Source organism: Tauraco erythrolophus, chromosome 10, assembly GCF_009769465.1.
Source record: "Tauraco erythrolophus isolate bTauEry1 chromosome 10, bTauEry1.pri, whole genome shotgun sequence".
Lineage (NCBI taxonomy): Eukaryota > Metazoa > Chordata > Aves > Musophagiformes > Musophagidae > Tauraco > Tauraco erythrolophus.
The window spans coordinates 17589114-17612905 of NC_141474.1; the positions used below are offsets into that span (position 1 = coordinate 17589114).

General features: G+C 36.2%; 1 protein-coding gene across 9 annotated transcripts in view; it reads left to right on the plus strand.

Annotated features, from left to right (window-relative positions):
* The window catches only part of ZNF644 (zinc finger protein 644), an 81389-nt gene extending 59408 nt beyond the window's left edge, over nt 1-21981 (plus strand). For 5 of the 9 annotated variants that reach the window (XM_086617922.1, XM_086617920.1, XM_086617921.1 and 2 more), the window contains 5 exons: nt 3954-4060; nt 5359-8405; nt 8562-9167; nt 19045-19147; nt 19643-21981. In XM_086617922.1, coding sequence (XP_086474048.1) covers nt 5390-8405; nt 8562-9167; nt 19045-19147; nt 19643-19835 — 3918 coding nt within the window. In that variant the 5' untranslated portion in view covers nt 3954-4060; nt 5359-5389 and the 3' untranslated portion in view covers nt 19836-21981. Of the gene's footprint in view, nt 1-3953; nt 4061-5358; nt 8406-8561; nt 9168-11723; nt 11847-12964; nt 12987-19044; nt 19148-19642 lie in introns of those variants that run through there. The other 4 variants (XM_086617926.1, XM_086617929.1, XM_086617925.1 and 1 more) reach the window with 4 other exon arrangements.
* The last annotated feature ends 1811 nt before the right edge of the window (nt 21982-23792 follow it).

Below are 23792 nucleotides of genomic sequence, written 5' to 3' on the forward strand. Positions count from 1 at the left end.
ACTTGGATTTTTTTTTTTTTGTCAAGACATGGCTAGTTTATGCTAATACTCTATTACTCTGTACAAACCTTCATTTTCTAAAGGTTCTTTAAACATTTCACTTTTGATGGAAGCTCCATGCTTGACATTTGCTGTGATGAAGTTAAAGGAATAAACTGTGTTTTGGGGTGAAATGCAAGGAGACGCCTCTTTAGTCCTATGCCATGATGTATTTAGGCTCTCTCTGGTCTGTTGTTTGTTGACTAAAAATCTGTGACTTTGGTTCCATCATCTGTAATATCATCTGTCATTTGAGAAGGCTTTATTACAGGAATGCTTGTGGATAAAATGATAGATTTTGTTAGTTTTCTCTATTTGCATAACAAAGTCTTGAAGAAAAATCTAAATGGGAATAGCGCAAACCTGAAACACCTTTCCTATCTCTTGAATATTTGAATAATCCCTTGAGTGTCCTGATTATTCACAAATCTGCTTAAAGAGCTTGACTTACGAGGAATTACCTAGCACAGGCCAAGTATGTTTTTACCTTCATTACAGCACTGCTGAAAGACACTATATTTCTTCAGTTACTTTAACTAGGCTGAGTAAATTCAATCCGTTTAGGGGATGGCTCATAAGGTTTTGTGCCACTTAATATTGTCACTCTGTTCTTTTAGCTCATTGGCTTATATTTATGAGTTTAATGAGAAACTTGCTATCAAAACACGTAAAAGCACTACGGCTTTTCACAAACTCAGCCGAATTCTTCCACCTTAATTTTTCAGCTCTAGTGTGCTTTCAAATCTATTGTAAATCCTAGTAAAATAAAGTGGGTTTTGTAACAGAAACTGACAAATCTCTTACTACAGCTACTAGTAGGCAACAGCATAGTACACTTAGCACTGCAGTGTAAGTTTTGAGTTTGCATGAAGACAATACTCTTAATTTGGTGTGTGACCCCATTACATAGTGAAAGTTGTCATTATGAAATAAGAAGTTGGAAGTGTCATAAACCTACTGGTAATAAATACAATTAATAATGTACATAGAACAATGGAATTAAGTATGTTCCTATCAAAAAGAATTATTAATGAACAGAAAGTGGACAGCATAGATCTGATGACAGGAAGGTTGCATCTAACCTGAATTACTGAGTGACCTAGGAAGCTCGCTCAGAGGGATTACTGAATAATTATGTTAATATGCAATTATCACCTCATTTCTTCTGTAGTAACCTCAAGATGTAGTGTAGTAAGGGTGTTATAGCAAGTGCTGATAGTTTGCAAAAATACTGATGTTCAAGATTTTTGAGACAATAAGATAAGCTTAAGGCATTTAAATGATGATCTGTCAGCTTGAAGATAGATCTGACCTTACGCTTTTTTAATGCTTACTATCTGGCCACAGGCAGTCCTATATGCAGAACTCATTATGATTTTAAAATGATATTTTATTAAGAAAAAGAGTATTTTAAAATATGTAAATGTAAAAGTACTAAATTAGGAGTGGAATGCGGCTTAGTTGTCTAAATAATTGATTGGTTTTAACTTTGGGATATGAAATAATTCCTATAAGTAAATAGTGTATTGTGTAAACCAGGAGTAACACTGTGAACTGCACTGCAGTCATTCTAGGCTTAACTGAAATAATTGAATTGAATTTGGCCTAACCTTTTAGATAAAGGGTGTTTCAAAGGTATGAGCCTGGGATTGTAAATGTTTGTGTAGGTTTTTTGAGCATTGCCGTTTCTACACTTATATATCTCCTAGGTATATTGTACTATGTGCTTAAATAAAAATTACCTCAACTGTATCATGCTTGCCCTGGTACAGGATATGACAAGCACTATTTGCAGCAAATTTAAAGTTTGATCTCAATGTTTAATTTTTAAAATACACTAAGGATTAATTACTGTGTATTTTGACAGAATTAATAATTTGTGTATTGCCGATATGGTATAGAGAAGATTAATTTTAAAACTGATGGAAATAAGCAAAGAATATTGCATAACCTTGGTTACATCTTAGTTGTTACAGTGGTTGATTTTTTTCTTTTTTTAACCCCAGAGCATTCAGATTAGGTAGCGTTTCAGTTTGGGTGTTGCTCTTCTTGAATGGTATGAGTTAGATGGTAAAGTTTCCTCAGAAACAGTGGCATTATGTGGAATGTCTTCTTGCTTGTGTCTAGTTACACCTATCGTTGTTACTGCATAAGTTTCTACACATGGGGCAGATAATGTAAATTAAGTATTGCATCTTGGCTCAGTGTCATCACAAGACTTTACATTACCGTAATTTAAAAAGTTATTTTTTATGTTTTCTTTAATACCACGGTGTTAAAAACTGCTAATTTTCTTGTTGTTTTCCTCCACGTAAAATAGTGAATTGTACCACCCTGATAGCTAGAAAAAATGTGATAATTAGCAGAAAATTATTAAAATGTAACAGTGGTATTATTGATACAGTTAACATTTCAGGCTTGATTCAAAGACTGAAATCTATAGGGACAGCTGTATTACCATAGAAGACTTCTAATCAGATCCATATGGAATAGTTCACAATCGCCATAATTACACAATATGGAAAGGAGCCTGTTACAAGATTGCATTGTCTAACGTTTTATATACTGCTCATGTTAGCTCTGAACACAGTCTCCATTGAAAGGTGATCATATGGTGCTCCAGCCACCTTTTTAACTGAAGCTTTAACACTAATATTTAACGTCAGCATGGTTTTGTATGTAGAGCAGCATGGTTTTGTCTTTGTCATGTAAACCTGTGAGAAGTTTTCGGGAGCCGTTCTGATAACGAGGTTGCACTCTCCAAGGAGGCACCGTGTTCGCAGTTTGCCTCCCCGCTGTTAGGAGGGTACCCATGAAGTTGCTTTAAATGGGAAGCGTCTGTTCTTCCTCTGAACCCCTCACACCAGAACAGATGGGTGGAACTTGGAACCTGGAAGGTTTTGCCTCAGAGGTGGTAACAGTGAAGCCACTCATTAACACTGAATTTACCACTTCGTTAGCAACGTTGCTTCCTGTTGAGAAAAGCTAATAGACTCTCAAATTGACTGAGCATACGTTTGTCTACCTCTGCGGTAATAAACCGAGGAAAACACACACCTTTCAAGCAAAATTGGCTTAGTAAATTTCTTCTAAACTTCCTGTGAACATTTTTGTACTCTGCTGTCTGATACTTTATGAAGCTTACACTGTTCAGTTGTAAAGTTGTTGGAGCTGTTGTGCATTGCTTGGAGGTTGCACTTCTTTTAATTGACTTTTGCATTACCGATTCCTAGTGCATGTTTGCATTGCCCATTTCTGACTTGTCTACCTGATGTAAAGACTCCTGCTGGGTGACGCATTATCACCATTTTAGGGTGATAGCTTTGAATGTGATCTTATTGGAAGTCTTTATTGTGGTGAAAATGACCCATCTCAAAACAGCAAAGAAATGCAAAATTCTATGAAATGGGAAGATGAGAAACCTGGGTGTCTAGTAGAACCTTTACATAAAGTTATGTTATAGATAAATAAAATAAATAATAAATAAAAAATACAATAAAATATTTCATACACTTTAAGCATTTATTATATATTTGACATGAGCATTGCTGTATTTCTAAATTGGCTAGTCCGGTGATTGAGTAGCAAAGAAAATTTTTTAATGGTAAAGTTTTTTCATTATACTTCTACTCCAAATATAGTTATGTTTATCTTCAAAATAGTAAATAAATCATATTATATTAAGGTTTATTTTTTACAGCCTTAAAGGAATTTAAAATATTTGTTTTGTCCTTTTGCTGATCTGAAACAAAGCAAACACAGCAATTTCCGTGAGGCCATAGCTAGCATTGAATTGCATGGATAGCTATCATAATGTTGAATTGAAAAACTAATAGAAATGCTGGACACGTTTTAGAGTGTGATGTATAAAGATGAAAGTGGTGGTGTTTTACCAGGTTGTTTTCTCTTCTTAGGAAAAAAAGGATGTCAAGTGTGGTCTTCCTTGATTTCCATGAAGGACCATTGCAGGGAGCCATGGATATTAGTTGTGAGTTTTAACATCTTAATTCAAAGAATCTAGGTAATGACTCCTTTTAACTGAGCTCTCTTCAAAATGTTAATTAGTAACTGAAACTAAGTATGGGATGACAGGAATCAAATCTCCCAAAAGATCAAAGCGTAGTAGTACTCTTAAATAAAACGTGATTTCAGTAAAATATAGATAGATGTTTCCAGCTCCTGGATGGATGTTTTAAAGCTGTATGCTTACTGTGTTCTGAGGACCCATATAAGAGGTAAATGCCAGGTTAGATTTAAGTTCATGCTCCTGTTTATTACACGTGGATTTTCATGTGTAGGCAACTCCTTTGTGCTCACTAAGCATTGCTTAGGTGATTTTGTGTATGAATGAAAGTCACTTGTAGAAAGACATACACAAGGCCTCCCAGAGAGAATTGATATGTAGTGGTTCTTTGTCCTGGTAAATACTGTTATTGTTATGCTCTAGATTCAACATGGTGATTTCCTCTGGTAGGTAAATCCTAATTAAATGTTTCTTTCTAATTGTGAGTTTTTTCCCACCTTGGAGAAGTTGCTATTTTATTTGCTTATCATTTAAAATGGCCTTGTAACATAAGCAGGATCTGATTTATTTATTTTAAAGCAAGTAGAGTCCTTTGGAAGACATTTAATTTCTTCAGTGAGTTTGATCCTTTGCTATGTCTCTATCAGTAATCAGATGTTCAAAATCAGCTTAGTTGTGTTTTCTCCTTTAATACCAAAGTAAACATTTCTGCAGGCTTCTGTGTAGCATCAGGTCAGTTGTATACAAACACTTTGAAACAAATGATACCTTGAGATACTAAAGATTGTTTTTGTTTCCTAGGTGCTAAAGGGAGTTATGTTTGGTTTTATTTTTGTTTGTTTTTTTTTTTTTTTAAATCACTAAAATGAATAGCAGGTGTTGGGCTAGCCTTTACTCCTAACTTGTTTTACTTCTAGAAAACAACTCAAGATAAACTGGGTTTATATTAATGTACATGTAGAACATATTTGCACAGTTTTTGACAATCTCATTTCCTCCATCTTGGTTGCATGTAGTAGGAGTTCAGGCTTTTTTGAACTGGGATACGAGGCAGTGACTAATTTGCTGTACGGTTATTAATATAGCATAGCAAAAAAGTATATTTTTTAATTGCTTCACTGATTGGTTTTAAACATGTCTTGAATATCATAAATTAAAAAATACCTGTTGAACAGGTTCATCATATTTTTAGATTACAGTGTGAAGAAGGGTGATCCTGAAGAAAACTGTAAGTTAAGATTGCCATTATCTATTTCTCTGATTGCCTGATTCTTTTCTCGTTTGTTTTTTTTTAGTGTAAATGTACTTAATGGACAGACCAGCAATATGGATGATTTAGAGATAAATACTGAAGTCACTGGTGCTAAAGAAGAAGAAGAAATCCTATGTGATGATAATTTCATATCTGAGGAAGAAGGTGGCATTCCTAAACCACAAGAGAGCAACACATCATTTCAGAAGAACAATACATTGACTCTGCCTGAGGAGCTATCAAGGGACAGATCTGAAAAAGCCTTAAGCGGAGGCCAGACTTCTCTATTTATACACACTGGTGCTCCTACTGTTTCTAGTGAAAACTTTATCTTATCTAGAGGAACTGCTGTTAATGGACCAGTTTCACACTCCACCTCAACTAAGACTTCCATTATGAGTAAAGGCAGTGTTTCATTAACCACTGGACAGCCTGTAGGTCATCACACAGATTCCTGCTCAACTTTGACAGTGGTTCACGATCTTCAGCTGCCTGCAAAGAGTGCAACACAGAAATCAAATCAGCATCAAGTTTTATTTTTGTTACCTGATGTAGCACATGCTAAGAACCTGACTCATTCCATTAAAAATCTACCTACCTCTGCTTCAATTGGTTGTGATTCACAAAAATCAGTAGGAAATAGTGTAGATAGCACTTTAGTAGGCCAAGTAGAAGTTTGTGAGGACGATAAAAATTTACTCGTAAAAGATGATTGTGTTGATACGTTAACAGGCGTTTCCTCAGGTACAGGTGGTTTCAGATCGGGATGTGATCCCAGCTGGGATCCACAAAAAGAGTTTATACAGTTTCTTATGACAAATGAAGAAACAATAGAGAAGTCTCCCATTCACTGTAAAGTAGGCTTAGAAAAAAAGCGGAAAAGGAAAATGGATGTTAGTAAAATAACACGCTATACTGAAGACTGTTTTGGTGATACCAGTTGTATTCCTAGTAAATCAAAGCTACTAAACGTTGACTTCTTAGAGCAGAATGAGGAGCTACAAATAGTAGAACCACAGAAATATTCATTGAGTAAAGTAAAGCCTGAATCCACAGATGAAGAGCTGGAAGCTGTTGATGCTATCCAGCAGCTCATTTATAGTCCCACTAGTAACTGTGCAGAAGATACTTCTCCTGTTCACACTAGCACTTTTCTTTGCAATACTTTAAAAAATAAATGTGAACAGAACGATTCTGAGTCACCATCTACTTTCAGTACTGATGAACCATCATTTTATCCCTGTACAAAGTGCAATGTGAATTTTAGGGAGAAGAAACATCTGCATAGGCATATGATGTACCATTTAGATGGGAACAGTCATTTCCGACATCTCAATGTCCCCAGGCCCTATGCATGTAGGGAATGTGGAAGGACATTTCGAGATCGTAATTCACTTCTTAAACATATGATAATTCACCAGGAAAGAAGGCAGAAATTGATGGAAGAAATCCGTGAGCTGAAAGAACTTCAGGATGAGGGTAGGAGTGCACGGTTACAGTGCCCGCAGTGTGTTTTTGGTACCAATTGTCCCAAAACATTTGTGCAGCATGCGAAGACCCATGAAAAAGATAAGAGATACTATTGCTGCGAGGAATGCAATTTCATGGCTGTGACAGAAAATGAACTGGAATGCCATCGAGGGATCGCTCATGGAGCAGTAGTCAAATGTTCAATTATCAGTAGCGACATGTCCCAGAGGAAAACACAGAAGAAAGCATCTTTAAAAGATCCATATTTAGGATCTTCAAAAAAGTCATCGATGTATATGTGTAAGATGTGTCCCTTTACTACTTCAGCTAGAAGCATTTTAAAAAAACACATGGAATATTTGCATCCAGCATCATGCATTGATCCCTTTGGTAGCCATCTTAGACTAGGAAAAAGAAAAGGCAGCATAATAGAAGAACCTTTAGATTTCGGTAGCAGGACAAAACAGTTGATCAAACAATCTTCTACTTTTCCAAAGAACTCTGTTCTAAAACAGGATGTAAAAAGATCATTTGGCTCTGCTTCACAGTCCAGTAACTTCGCAAAACTTCACAAGAGACCCTACAGGATACAGAAGGCTCGGAAAAGCGTTTCACAGTCATCTGTAAGTGTGTGCAATCTAAATTCTACAAACAAGACCTTTTTGATTAGAGATAGCATTGAACAGAAACCTAAACGTTTTCATCAAGCAGCAAAGCAGAAAGCTAGTGTCAAAACAAGTGATAATTATTTATATAGACACAAATGTGAAAACTACAGGATGATTAAAAAATCTAGTGACTCTTATCCTTTGCATTTAAAAAAGGAGGAGTCCAACTCTGTCAGTTCTTTACATTTATTTTCTTCATCATGTAGTGCCCGTAATAATTGTTTTGTGATGGATTCAAATAATCTTGATTACAAAAGGGCAGAAGGCTTTAAAGATTGTAGGCATGTAGCTGTAAAAAGAGTGGTTAAAGAATCCAAGAGGGAAGGCTCTGTTACAGGAGATGATTTGGATTGCTATCCAGATTTTCTGCATAAAATGACTGTTGTTGTTTTACAGAAACTTAACTCTGCTGAAAAAAAAGACAGCTATGAAACGGAGGATGAAAGTTCATGGGATAATGTTGAACTATGTGATTACACTACACGGTCTATGGAGGACGAATCTTACAGTGATATTAATCAGGAGCATGTAAACCTATTCCCTATGTTCAAAGGTAAAATGGAAGATCATGAAGCTGGTGATAAATCTTCACTTAGTTATGAGCAGAATGATGGCTTTTATTTTGAGTATTATGAAGATGCTGAGGGTAGTAACTTCCTGCATGATTTGCATGATCCTCAGAATTTAGAAAATGTGGGATCAGCATTGCCAAAGCATAATTCAGTTTTCCACTGGACTGATTTGTCTCTTGAAAAGAAGTCCTGCCCATACTGTCCAGCAACCTTTGAAACAGGTGTTGGATTGTCCAATCATGTCAGAGGACATCTTCACAGAGCTGGACTAAGTTATGAAGCCCGTCATGTTGTTTCGCCAGAACAGATAGCAACAAGTGACAAAATGCAACACTTTAAAAGAACTGGAACAGGAACTCCGGTTAAACGTGTTAGAAAAGGTAAGTTTTGGGTTTGTTAGAAGAGACAAAGGGATTTATTGAGCACTAAACAAGGCTTGCTTTGTCTTGTAAAGTCTCTCTTGTCCTTGTGAGTTGCTATTGTAATATTTAACGTCATATATTTGTCAAAAAACATGAAAATTATTGTCTTTGCAGCGATTGAGAAATCTGAAACTTCCTCTGAGCATACGTGTCAGCTCTGTGGAGGCTGGTTCGATACTAAAATTGGATTGTCTAATCATGTGCGAGGACACCTGAAGAGGCTTGGCAAAACCAAGTGGGATGCGCACAAGTCTCCGATCTGTGTTCTGAACGAGATGATGCAAAATGAAGAGAAGTATGAAAAAATCCTAAAGGCTTTGAACAGTCGCCGCATTATTCCCAGACCATTTGTTGCTCAGAAATTTGCATCAAACGATGACTTTTTATCTCAGAATGTTATACCTCTTGAAGCATACCATAATGGCCTAAAGACTGAAGATACATCTGTGTCTGCATCGGAGGAAGAAGGGCTGAGTTTCCTAAATGAATGTGATGAAACAAGAGCAGTACTACATGATGGGAAAAAAAATCAGTCACTTACACTGATAGAACTCCTGAAAAATAAGAGGTTAGGAGAAGAAAGGAATCCTGATATTTCTCCTCAAAAGATTCATAATCAAACTGCAAGAAAGAGGTTTGTTCAGAAATGTGTTCTTCCATTAAATGAAGACAGTCCATTGATGTATCAGCCACAAAAAATGGACTTGACTATGCAGTCAGGTAAGAAGATGTTTCTAGCTGTCTTGACAACATTTCCAAAGAATCCTTTAATTCATAGAAAATGTACAAGTGCAGAATATTTTATTTGGGATTCTGTAATTCTTGTTTCGTTTCCAGAGGACACTGACTGCGAGAGGTAGCACAGCAAATTTTTCTGACATGTTTTTCCTAAAGTGAAAAAAAACCCTGAGCAGCACTGGGGTTTTTTTGCGTGGAACATAGTTCCTGTTCTGCATATGGCTGGGCATACAAATTCAAAGCGGACACAAAATGAGCCTCTGTAAGGAAGAAGACACGTCCTGCAATAACAAGTTGAAGTGTCCATGCATATTTGGTAGACTAACAGTTCTGAAATGCTTGGGCTTGTCACCCTGTTTCTGGGCATATAAAGCAGCTGGTTTGGGAGCTACTTCATTTAAATCTTTGAGGTTTGCGCAAAACAGCAATGCTCAAACTAGCAGAACTGTTGATACCATGCATAATGTTCCAAATTGGTGAATCACTGTCAACTAATTTTGATGGTTTTAGGCAAATATACTCTTACAACATAGATTGATTCTTGTTTGTTTCAAAACTGCGGCTGCTGTGAGAAACTGATGCTTGCTTAGGGCTTGTCTATCCTGAGTGGAGACCTGTGCTGGGTCAAGCTTTGTTGGAATAGTTGTAGCCAGCAGGTTTCTAATGCACAGCCCCTGACTGATAGGGACAGAGATTGCCCCTCCACTGAGAATTGTGCTAGTGAAACAGTTCTATAATCAGCTTCCTGGATACTTTGTATACTAATAGAGCAGGTTTTTAGAGTGATGTTTTTAACCTACTTGTCACTTAAAACTTATTTCTAGTCTTGGGGAATTCTTACAACATCCTTTTTAATGTGTATGGAGAGCTTGCATTTACCTGTTTCTTGTTTGGACACCACCTTATTATGCTGCAGGATTCTTTAGATTAGAAGCAGGATCTTATAATTTTATACCCCTGACTTTTTTTGTTTCTGTTGGTTTTCTTGTTATTACCCAGTGCAGGTTAGTAAAACTGGCAATGCCTAGTACTTTTTCACCTATATTCTTGTCTTCCTTTAAACACATAAAAACAACAACAACAATCCAATGTGCTCAGAAGTTCTTTTAGGGGACTACAAAAGTGTGGCAATCAATTTCTTAACAAAGGCGGCTTTCTAAAATGACATGGTAGAGGTGGAACAGAATTACATTTAATGTCTTCTGGACGTCTATGGTTGTCCTTTAAAACAGGAGATTGTTTAAGAAAGGAAGTGTATCTTTGACAGGCTTAATGATTTGAAAAACAGTGCTAAAGGAATAGCTTGCCAAACCTGACACTGCGATTTGCTTTCTGTTTAATATTTACTGCTGAATACTAGGTAGCACCTGTCTGGTTGTGATGAACAACCAGGTGAAAATAAACATATGCTTGCATAGTACTAACAGTTACGAATGGGGCCCTGTAATTACCTGTGGCTGCGGTAACAGAATTTGACAACTAACGCACTGTGCCAGTTGAGTTAATAAGAAAATAGTTAACATCAAGATGAAATCCTTCTGTTTTTCTGAAAAAGACAAATATTTCTAATTCTGGTTTTAGTTTTTAAAAATATTTTGCCATCCGGGGTGTTCTCCTTCTGTAACTTGCCTGAAAAAACAGCATGTCTTCTGTGGGCTGCTGGAGAATAGGATTCTTTCTTTCCTGCAAACAGAGGCTTTCCAGCTGAGTAGTTTTAGCCTTTCTATTTGTTCTTCTAATAATCTATTAGTAGAGAACTTCATCAGTTGACCAAAAAAATACATGTTTGGTAAAACGAAGGGAGAAACATTATGGTGAAGTTGAGCAGGGAATAAGTTATAATGGTTTCTTTGGTAAGTGAGGAGTTCAGTATTGTTTCACTGTTTTCCTGTGATAAATAGCATGTTGCTTTGTTGATCATTTATTTAGCACAAAGATTTTATCAAGAAACTTCAGATCATTAACTTTCATTATCAATTGAGCATCTAAGGTAATGAACAGAAAATGCACTGAACAAAATGTTTTGTCTAACAGCTGTTCAGTGGTGTGTTTTACCACCTTTTTCTCTGAGCCTTCAACAGCAGCCTAATTTAGTATTGAGCTCTTCAGTCATATGGGTAAAACACTTTTAATTACCACTCTGTCAGCTAGACTTTTTAAATTCTCTGTATTGGAAATGTTGCAATCTCTGAATTTTTTCAACAGAATTGTGCTATTCAAATTGCAGGATTGTATTTTGGGATTAGAGCTTCATAATGTGGAGATCTGTAGGAGCTTAATAATAGATATTAAATGCAGAGTAGCCTAATTGGCTCAAGTTGCCTCTTTTCTGTTCTTTTTCAAATAACGTGGTTTGGCTTAAAGCACTAGATGGAAAACTAATAACGGTTAACTTGGATCCTTCTAATATACTAAACAATTGAGTCAATGCAGTGAATATATTTTAAACCATCTTTATTGCAGAAAACTTTTTACAACGCTTTGAGAATTTCATTTTTTGAAGAGAGAACTGGATTATAGTTTTCTTTTGAATGATAGGTATGCCTGTGAAGCTTAGAACGTGTGTGCATTGCAATACGACGTTTACAAGTGCTGTTAGCCTGTCCAACCACTTACGCGCTTATGCACGAAAGAAGAGTGCTGGACTTTTGACTGGGACAGGTATGTTTTGTTACAGATGTAAAAGCAAGTCTGTCTATGATACATTTTCCTCATCAGACTGGACAAAAAGCATATGTTAATTCAAAATAATTTTGAAGCTTCTGCTGGTAACAATTTATTTGCCATAAAACTTCAGCAACTTGTAAGAAAGGTATGTTGCTGTTGTCCACTCTCATGTCTGATTTTCATTCTTACACATTTATTTTGGATCCAACACTTAAGGTATGTAAGCAAAACTAAGAGGTGGTTGCTTAAATTCATTCTTCTGCAATATCACAACTTCTAAACCAGCTAGTTGGCCTTCTAATTAAATGTTTAAAAGTATCTCAAAAATGAGAGAGGAAACAAAAAAAAACCCACAACAAACCAACAAGTAACTTTTACAATCTAGTACATATATCTACTAAGAATACTCTAGTTAAAATAGGAAGAGCAAGTAATTTTACAGTCTGTATATTTCTAACAACATATTGAATGGTAGTTGGTTTCATTTCTTGTCTGGCTTACAACCCAAAAACTACCTGGTCTGATACGGAGTGAATATAGTACAGCATTTGGCACTGCTATTAATGTTTTTTATTAAAACACACTTAATTTTGGAATTCTAATATTCCGTATTTTAACTCATTTTCAGAGACCTGCAGTTTGCTTGACTGTAGGCAATTTCTGAGTTTACTTGGCTTATTGCTGAGATTAGTGAGACTTCGTATGATCAACAGCAAATTGAGGAGCAGAGATGGAGTGTAGTGAGGAAAATTTGGAGATAAGAAGTCTGGAATATTCAGTGATTAAGGAGGGCAACCATCAGTTTTCTGTGTCAACAAGCACATGCTTTTATATAATGTTTTGGAAAAATGCATATTTTTTTTTTTTTTTAATCTGCAGATGTAATTCATTATGCTAAGAATGACAAATAAACTGAGTTTCAGGCTTTCTCTGCAGAAGGCTTAAAGAAATATTTTTACAAACTGGGCCTCTGGCTGCCAGGTCTTATGTTATACCAAGTAAATTGGTAGAAACAACAAAGTAGGTTTAGAAGGGAGTCAGCAGATGCAGTAATATCCAATGTGTAGGAGTGTATGCCTTTAGTGATTCTGAAAGTTTTCATATTTACTCAGTAGAAAGATGATGATAGTGGACTTCATTTACCACTGCTGTGGTTTGATACTAGCTTTGTGGTAAGTTACTTTGCTTATACCTACTGGTGAAATATTTTTCAGTAGCTATGTATTTAAATTGCACATTGAAATCTTTAACAATAATTCATTGGAGGAGACACTGTGACAAACAGGACAGTACGCAGAGATTGAATCCTGGACAAACTCCTTGTACCTCTGCTTCCTTTTGCTAAATGGAAAAAGTGAAAGTAGCTTGTTAAGGTGCTTTCAGGGATTTTTCTTTGTTTTCTTTAAAAAATTGTATTTTGCTAACAAAGTAGTAGCATACTCCTGATCAGAACAGTTGCCACTTTCTTTAAAAGAACTGAAAGAAAACTCGAGTCTTGTATCACTGAACCCAGAAATTAGTTTAAAATTTGATTACCAAAAAAAAAAAAAATGTTAGAGACAAAAGTTTTAAAATGGTGCCGAGCCAGATAAATAGCTTGTGCCATGCAGATAAAGGCCTTTCACTGAAACCAGTGACTTAGAGGCTTAAGTTCTAGGTATAACATTATGCAACCAATGTAAACAGTTAACTTAGTCATTACTAATAAAACAGTTGTAACTCTGCAAAGTTTGTAAACTTTGCTTATTGACTTTTCATCCGAGCAAGCTCAATGCAAGGCTTCTAGACTGGAAAAAATGCTTTTAAACAGTGGTTTTAATTGATATTCTACTTTATATTGTAAGTTTTGTGAAGAGAATGATTTTAATGCAAGATTTCACTAGCACACGCTAGTTTTAAACTTTACTCTGTGTGTCGCTCTTGATGAGATCTTAGTTTTTCTTATTAAAAAATGGCTGCAGTTGAGAGCAATTTGAGATGACTTCAGTTTGGCTTCAGTGTGGAACCTGTATGGAGACAATGAGGATACATTTATACAGTTTCCTTCTCTTTTCACAAAGCCTTTCTTATATCTTCTGAAGTAAACATAACTACAGAAAAATCACAGTGGTCGAATATTTGTCTCTGTTTCTTGCTGTAATTAAATAATTGTGTGTAAACATGAATTCTGTAATTCTTGGCAATTGTTATAGGAGCTATCTAGGCATTACTGTTTAGTACAAGAAATATAGTAATCTCTGCATGCTACCAAAGTGAAACCTTTCCTAGCGCTACATTAGTTTACGTACTAGTCTTCTCAGTTTTTCAGTTTGTCTGCATATGTTTTTGATACTGACTATTATCATATTACTTTTCTAGCAGAAGCCTTGCTTCTTCAGGGTCAGTAATTTGATCACATTTGATCTTACCCTTTTTTTTTTTCTCCCCCTCAAACGCAACTTGACAGTTTTAGCAGTATAATAGACATAGTTAAGCATAATGATAAATTTTGAGAATGGACTCCAGAAAAACATCCTAGAAATGGAACTTTCTAGGCTGTTGGCTGTTCAAGGTTAGTGTTTATTAAACTTCATATGTGCCTATAGTTACACAGTATGGATCCACTGTATAGCAAATGCCTGTCTAGGTTCATTTGGATAGTTACTTGCTTTTGTATTAGTGCTTGCATGATGGTCTTCAGGTGTCTGACTGGAACATTAATTTTTTGTTGTTGTTGTTATGCAGTCCGGCTTTGAACGCTGTAATGTTGTAATCGCTCATCTTGAGTAGATGCTAGTTTCCTTTTATACGCGTTTTGATGAATAGCAACACGTTAGCGTCTCTCAGAGCATGTGGCAAACTTGCTTCTTTCTTCTGATTATCGTTAGAGCATTGAACACACCTACGCAAAATCTTCCAAATGCATCTCACTCTTCTTGGTGCAGTTGTATATCCAGCTTCCTTCCTTCTCTTCTCTCTAGGTCTCTCTTCCCCCTCAAAGTCTCTTGATACTGTCTTGCACCCTGGCTTTTTACATCTTCTCTTTATTGACTTTTTTCACATACTCAGTCTCTTCTTACCAGCTGTCATCTTCTGGAAATCACCGCTCTCTTGTTTGTTTTTTGCTTCTGTAGATAGAGACAGACCTTTCAGAAGTTTGGGAGAAAATAATAAAAGATAGAGTGAGGAGTCTGGCCTTTGAGCCAACAGCATGACTGAGGTAGCAGCGCATGCGGCCACTACACCTACAAATAATTTCTTATATTGCTTTGTCAAAATTGTAGCTTCGGGAAGTTTGCTGTGGAAGCATAAGCAGGTATAGCAGAAATCTGAGATCCGCTGGCTTTGTGTGTCATTATTCTGTGCTGTTACAGTTATAACTGATCTACTGGCAAGATGAGTTAATTTTTAGTATCCTCCAAAATCCTTCAGGGAGCAAATTACTGGAAAGTTTTTTCAATGCATTTTATGTGCAGTAATGATGAGGATAGATAGCAAGTGATTGAATTAAAAAAAATAGTGAATAATTATACAAGAAAGATAGTTCATTAATTTTTACTTTTTAATTGACAGTGGTTTAAAATGGTTAATTAGATCCATTTATACCTGCAGTTATTCAGCTTGTGTTAGCTTATGTATGCTCTGACAAATAAAGACCCAGCGTCAGTCCTCCTGAAATGAAAATATTCCATGCTGGGGGACATCAAGAAGCAGAGCTTGCAAATTAGTATAGATGCACTTTAATTTTGAACCTCAGACTAAATGTCATGGCATGAAGATCTCTAATTGTAACTTTCCTAATTCATGTTGTATGAATGTAGGTATGCTCATTTTAGCCTTCTGTCTCCATCTGCTTGTAATCTTTCTTGATAAGTGTTCATAAGAGGTAAAGAAGGTTTTTATATACAGCTTTTTACCTAGCATATATTTTTCTAAATAGCGTTCTCTGAAATTGAACTTGAGTGCCTCAAGGAGATTCCTCCAAAGTTTGATTGTCTTTGTTTTAAATGTCGTTTCTCTGTCATGCTGTATCAGAGGTTTGATCAAGTGGTGTAACTGGTTGTTTACAAAAAGTTTTGGAATACCAACTAGGAAGTACCAGACGGGCAAACTTGAAGGAAGGAGGCTTCTTCCAGAAAGATTTGAGTGTTTATGGAGTATGAAGCATTATAGTTTGGGGGCTGTGATAGCCACAAAGTAGGTGTTAATGATAGGTGACAATTTGCTGCGATTTCCATGCAGCTTACTAGAGGTAAATTGTCCGTGATCTTGTCTCAAAACATACTTTCTGAAGCAGTCATGCTTTGTTACAGTAAAAGCATTGGAAGAACAGTAACTGAGTTTTGGTTAGAACATGGTTATGCTTTCTTATGGGTGAGGCAATGGTGTGACTGACTTGATGCTTGCAAGCACTTGTAAGGATCATATCAACAGAGTACTGAATTGTGCATGTGACTTCATTTAAACTTGTTACTCTCTGGATAGAAAAAAAATGAAATTAATGTGGTAATTACTGGTACACATCTCTGATAACTGATGTTGGAATTACAGTTTTCAATCAGCTTTACCCAGATTTTACTCTTTCTCCACTTTACTGCTTCATCGGAGTAACTTCCGAATGTATTTGTGCTGCTTTGTGCCCCTTAAAATACAAAGGAATATGTTCACAAGGTCAAAAGAGAATGGGAAGAAAAAATATCCCTTGCAGAACACAAGTTTTAGTGATCTTAGTATTTTCTAACTTTTGTAACAGCTTCTTGCTTGGGCAGATCTACTTCCAATGCCCATTCTTTTGGTTTGCTTGTTTTCTCATTGTTCTTGGAAAAGATGCCTTTCAAGGAAGTAGAAACTACCTCTCCTAGTATGTCATGGCAATTTCTGTTTGTCTATGTTGCTGTCTGTTTGATTGCACAGTAGTTCAGAGGGTTTTCTTTTCCTTAGAAGATTACACACAGACCCACCTCTATTAGGTTCTCTTTGTTGCAGAAGACCAATTCAGATCAAGTACAAAAGTGAAAGCTCTCTGAAATGCTTGGGATGTATGTTGAGCAGAATCAAATTTCTTCGTGGGAATGAATGTCTTAAGTTTGCCAATATGAAGAAAATAAGCTAGTTCTTGCTTGAAGCTAATGTAGGCTTCTCTAGAAGAAGCCTGCTGTCTATTGCTTTTTTTTTTTTCCCCACTCATATCAACTGACATCAGCTAACTGACATCAGATGCACCTCATGGATGTGTTAGCATTTGGATAATACTGACTTCTATTTCCCTTCTTCCATGATGTTCTGCAATATCGGCAATGACAAAACTTTTGCTATAATAACTGCTTCAGAGAAGTTACCCCTCATGCAAATATTTCTCTTCAGAGGATGGGTGTCTGGGTTTCAGTATTTTATCTGCTTACATTTCTGGTGATGTTGTTACTGATGTTGTGGAATGTAAAATACTGACACTACTTTGTAATTCCTACAGCCTGAAAGATAGTTAGCTTTTTTCTTCCTAATTATATAAAGAATATGCTTTTGATGAGAGCATAAAGCATAGAGAACCCCTTAACGATTCACTTTTCCAGAATTTATCTTGACCATTTCTATCTCTCTTCCCACCCACTCCCACCTTGTGTTACTGCTTTTATGTCCACACTGCTTTCATTGTTACAGTCAGAAAAAATGCAGTCGAGCCTCATCTTCCTAATGATGGCTTGACCCAGGGTCTGAAGGAAGTCTCTTTAAGTCAGGGTCTGCTTTCTACTTGTTTGATTAGTTCTCTGGTACTTTCAAACCTCAAAAATTCATTCTAATTTTTCTAGATACTGTAGGAATCTTTAAATCTGGGGATGGAACTGGGAAATGTCTGATGTATCTACACGTAAAACTTTGGCTACAGGGTAAAAGCTTGAGAGATGCTCGTTTGGAGGACATAAGAAAAATGAAGGATGCAGTTAAGACTGTGTTCTTTAAATCAGCATGTTGTGCTTCACCAGATGATGTCTTATGCGTCAGAATACGAAGAGGTTTATTCTTCTGTTTTATGTGACTGGAGTAAAAATTTAGAGAAGTGTAACAATTTTAAAAATTTTACTGTTAAGATGCTTCAGTAGCATAGCGTGCCTTTTTGGTATCAAGAATACCACTTGTTACTGTCTTTCAGGTTTCTGTAGAGTTTTAGTGTTGGTGTCTTCTGTTTTGGAATAGAGTGTAGCTAGATATATTTCTCAGTTAAAATAGTCCCAAACATCTTGTTTTCTCTTGAGCCTTATCAACCACTTCCATCATAACAATATTAACTCAGTTTAATCCCCTCCTCCCCCAACTTCGGCGGCTTCTCAGAATCTCCAGGTTTTGTTACAGCTTCCTATTGCATCTATTTCTGGGAGGTGCAGACCTCAATGTTAACTGAACGCCATTGCTATGTGTTTCCTGTTCACACACATTATTTTTTTTTAGCTATCCATGGCAGGGGGGTTGGAACTAGATGATCTTTGAGGTCCCTTCCAACCCTAACCATTCTGTGATTCTATGATTATTTTCATACATAGTTTCAAATGCTTAAGCTGAATTTAAAAAGTGGCCTCGCTATCCCTCTTGATTGTCCTAATACCAGCTCCCACTGCCGAAGATGAATACATAAAATTTTGTAAGATGCATTAGAATTCAGGCGGGAGTGAAGGGGGAAGCTTCATTTGAAACTCTTAGAATAAAACGACAAACTTTTGCTTTATGTTGAAAACAAATGTCAGGTGTTTTATTCAAACTAGAAAGTCTGGATTGTATTAGCTGAAAACTACAACTTTGTGAAGTTGTAACTTGGTTGAACATGAGTGGTCTTGTGATGGTACTTGAACTACAAAACAAGTTCCAAGATTTTGGCAGCATTTTATGCATGAAAGGGAATTTCCAATGATGCTTTGCTTCTGTATAATTCTACAATAGGCTAGTAGGTGCTTGCTGATACTAAAACAACAGTTTAATGCTGAATTCAGTTATGGTGTCTTTTAAAGAGCAAGCACTGTGCTAAACTTAGAAAATAGTTTCATGTATTTTGCCAGTAAATTTCTTAGAGCACACTGTAATTGTTTTGTATTTACATTATAATTAAATGTAGAATAACAAGGAGGTAGATGTCTTTTCGCTGTAGAGGATGCTTACTAAATATCTCTGTTTGGTTAACACTTATTGAAGTATCGCTTTCACATATGGAAATTTCTCTCCTTAGCTTTAGACTGTAAGCAAAAGAAGTCAAGATCAAGATCTGGAAGCAAGAAAAAAATGCTGCCATTACCTCATAGTGCTGATGAAGTTTACATACTCAGATGCAGGTACATAGGGTTTCTCTAATTGAAAGAACATGTTCTTAAGAGCTTGCTGATTTCAGTCATAAGATTTAAGATTGTATCCTGTAAACGTGTTTGTGATTAAATTGAATAATGAGGGGGGGGCAGCAGTTGTCTATTTTCATTAATTTGAACAAGAACAAGAGGACTTGAATCAGTCATACTCAGGTATTAGGTTGTCAACTTTCTCTTGCTAAAATCTCATTGGTCATGTCTGAATAATACTCTGTCCTTCAAAAGAAACCTTACGTAAGAACAAGAAGTTGTTATTGCTAGAGTTAAATGTAAAAGTGTAAGTTGTATAAACTGCAATTTTTTTCTGCTTATAGTTACTGTAAATGAACTCAATTACTAAGGTTTTCAGCTAAAATAGGTAAAAAAAAACTAAGAAAATTAAGACTTTCCACTTAATGTCTTTATTTTATATTTTTTCAGTAAAGCTAGATATATCTTGATGGAATAATTTTAATATTTGCATAGGTTTTGTGGTCTGGTCTTTCGAGGACCTTTGTCTGTTCAAGAAGACTGGATAAAGCACTTGCAGCGACACATTGTCAACGCAAATCTTCCACGGACTGGAGCTGGCATGGTTGAAGTCACATCACTACTTAAAAAGCCTGCTTCAATTACTGAAACTTCGTTTTCTTTACTGATGGCAGAAGCAGCATCATAGAACAAGGAAACATTTTAAATTTTAATTGGATGTAAATTTGAAATACTTTGTCATTTTTTAAAATAAATTGCTACACTAAATTATGTTTATAAATGCTAAAGACAGAAAAATAGAGGAAGTAGATTACAGTAACATCAAAATAAATTGAATACTTAACAGTTACAGTAAGTAGTCTTTATATTTTATATAGGGTGGAAGATGTGTTTTTAAGGTTTATTATGTTTTTGTCAGTTACTGTGTTCACTATCAATACAAAACCATTACATGTATGGCAGCCATTTTTAAATTGTTGCACATGGGTACTTAAAAGACAGATTTTAATAAAACAAAGAAACCATGTTCTCTTCAGTGTTACCCAAATCCAGGCTCTGTTTATTCCAAAAAGAATTACATAGTAAAATAAGATATTATTATATTTTGTTTGTATGTATGTAGTGTTTTGTATAATACCAAGAACTGCTAATACAATTTACTCAACATAGGGCATTAATATCATGTACTTCATAGTTCAAGAGACTGTTTCATTCAAATAGGGCAATTAGTACTATTCTATCTAGGTGTGTAAGTGTTTTTTTTAAATCACATGAGGCTTTTTGTACTAAAAAGTGGAGGGAAACTTGTTTAAACAAATTTCTAAGGTAAATGTGTACATAATACTGGAAATTTGTGGTAAGGAAATATTCTTTACTTCAGTTGCATTTCTCACTGACAATAAAGTGGTGCATCCATGCTACCTCCTACTTGTCAACAAAGATGGTATTTACCCTTATGTTTTTGTATCATAGTAGATTCGATCCAACTTTCTTTATTACAAAGCATCTTTTGTTAACAAGTTTGTTTCTTTATGATGATTTACTTAAAGTCTGACTTGCTTACAGAAGTTTGCCTCTCTACTATTTTATTTAACACTGTAGAAATGTACTAATAAGCATTGCTCACTACACGGTTAGAGTAGACTTTTCATTTATAATTCTGTTTGAACGATTGATCATTTTAGAAAATTCGAACACAGATTGAAATGTTTCTACGTATGAAGAGAATGTTTACAACTTAATTTTAGAGCTTGTTTTGGATGTGATTATATGTATGAAAACTGTAACACTATGCTCATGCTAAGGACCTACTTACAGAATTACTGAAATAAATGTGCTATGAGGATGGAAATATGGTGCAGGTGTCTTGGTCATGATGAATTGTGTTTGTTCATTTAAACTGTCTTCAGAACATGATTTTTGTTTAAATCAAATCAGGTTCCTCTGCAAATCAATTTTGTATGCAAGTAACATTTCATTTTACTCATATAGGGTAACAGATACTGTAGTTAAGCCAAGGATATGCATTGATATTTTCTTTATATGTAAATAAAGTTAAAAGCAGTTAAAACAAGAGGAGTATTTTGGTAGAGTATATACATACCTCACTGCCAGTGAAATTGCTTTCCTATGGTATATCTCCTTACCAGAAAATCTCTAAATAAAAAGGTTTAAAGAAAATCTAAATGTCTATAATGTGAAGCATTTATTTGCATTGTGTGAATTATGTTTGTGAAATTGATTTGTCTTGCTCAAGATTAGAATCTTCTCATGATCTTAAGTAAAAGTACATTTACTTGCAATAAACTGACTTGTTCACAGACGCATTACATTCAGTTGGTGGAAAATATGAATAAACGTCTGTCTTCCTGTATGTGCACAGTTCAGAGGTAACGCATAAGGCATGTTAGCGTTTTGGTAAAATAGATGGGCTAAAAAATACATAGTGGTGCAGGACAGAGTCCTGAGACAAGACCATCCTAGCTCTGTCAAGGCTATCGTTAAATTAGTGCTATCGGGTGCTTTACTGTACAAGTTGCTGCAGATAACTTTAGCTTTATTGTCAAAATTTATTCCCTTTTTTGTTTGTTCATTTGTTTTTTTTTTTAAACTGGAAAATCTACATCAGTACATTTAAAGGCTGGAGAAAAAGAAATTTAGAGATTTTAGGAAAGATAACTGGGATGTTGAAATGTATTGCAGACAAATTACATGTATGCAGACTAACAAATTTCTTAATTTGTATATGATTTTGGGTTTTTTTCAATACGCTGTGAAGATGGGAGATTTACAGCAAAGTGTTGAAACAGAGAATAAAAGGACGTGATAAATCACCTTGAATGTTTATAATGCTTTAATAGAGTGCTTGTTTACCCTTCTCACCAAAAAAGGTGCTTGTGAGAGCACCGTATTTTGTGGCTGTTTAGCAGATGAAAAATATCCATTAAGTGCAAATGATATTTATCTAGTATTGTTAAGAATGCTTGTAAGGTGAAGCCATACCGTGCAGAATTTAGCAGTAGTAGCGAAAATCTCTATTAGGTTCATAATAATTAAAAAAACTAGTGAATTCTATTTAATTCATTAAACCCCAATAGTGAGCTGCTTTGTGCAACACTAAATGCAGGGTTGAGTCTGAAGAGCAGGGAGCTCCAGGCCTGGTTACTTTCCAAAATGGGATTATTTTGATGAGGAGCAGCGGTTTTCAGTGGCAGGGTTTCTGGGTGGGTGCCCTGGCGCTGTGTGCCCTGCTTGTGTCAGATCCTTGACTGTAGTTTGAAATATATACAGAAGGTATAGAACTCTTCTGATTAGTAAATTAATTACATATCTGGTTGATATGGACTGAATGATTTTTTTAAAAAAAAAAAAAAGTATAACTGAGTACCCTTATGCTTTCTTTAGCCTGTAGTCCTCAAGTGGGACTATTTGTGTTCTTGGTTTCTGTTGTTTGGAAATCCGATCTTCTGTTACTACCTACAAGGAGATGTAAATCCCCCCTTTCCAGAGTTACAGAGATTCTAAATAACCTGGTAGAAGATAGTTAATTAAATCAGTCACTTTATTATGAGTCTCATGTTTTGAGATGTGTGGCTTGAGAGGCTCTATGGCAACCTGTGCTAAAGAGCTGAGCTTCCAGAATTGCACATACAAATGCAAGCGAGAGCTGTTGACTAGATCACTTTGGGCTGAAGGCTGCAGAGGCATAGTGATTTTTGTTTGGTTGATTTTTGGCTCCTTGTTACAATCTTACATGTTTCTGGAGTTACCCTACTTTCTGGTAAAGGTCTCTTAAGTAGCAGCCTCTGGAAAAATTACGAAGGAATTTTCAGAGGGCTTAGAGAAGCCTGGGAAATTGTAGAAGACCACCCCCTGTGATTTGTAAGATGATTGCCTATATCCCCTAGTCCCAGTGATATTTCCAAAGCATCTTAAAAAATTAAAACTTGTTTGCATTGCTTGGAAAGAGGTTTCTGCAGAACTTTGGAAAGGCAATTTTAAAATGCCTGTGGTGGCTGCTACCAAGCGGTAGTGTGTTCAGGCTGTACATGTGGAAGACAGGAGATGGAGGCAAGTGGGTAACAAAAGTTGGCCCGCAAAGGTCCCTGGGCGTTTACTCCTGTTTGCCATATACTGCTTCATATGGATTGTGTGAATTGTATTAGGTGGACTGCACCCACAGGCTGAGGCGTCCCAGCTCTGCCTGCAGATCCAGCTTCTGCTTCCTGAGGGCTCACCTTACCCAGCCAGTGGTGTCAGGAAATGTGCTGCTGGCTCTTCTCCATGGGAGAAGCAGCACAGCAGACAGTAGCCAACAGTAGCCATTGGGGAGGGAGAGCGAGCGCCCAACGTGCCAGAGATGGGGACTGTGACAGTTGGGGTTGCTGTCTGCTCAAAGTTCTGCCTTTTCAGCCAAGCTCAGGGAAATCGCCAAGGTCTTTGAGGTAAGTGGATCACAGGAGGAACGCGAGTTGTGAGTTGAGGCTCAGAGATGCGCGTCCGTCCAAAGTTTTGAAAAATCGGTGTCATGGGACTGAGACGGGGAGGTCTGTTCCTGCAAAGCTGTTTTCACACCCATGCGTTTTCTGGGCCAGTTGTTCTAAATTATGGTGTGTATCGGTAGTGATTTAAAGGGGTTATTCAT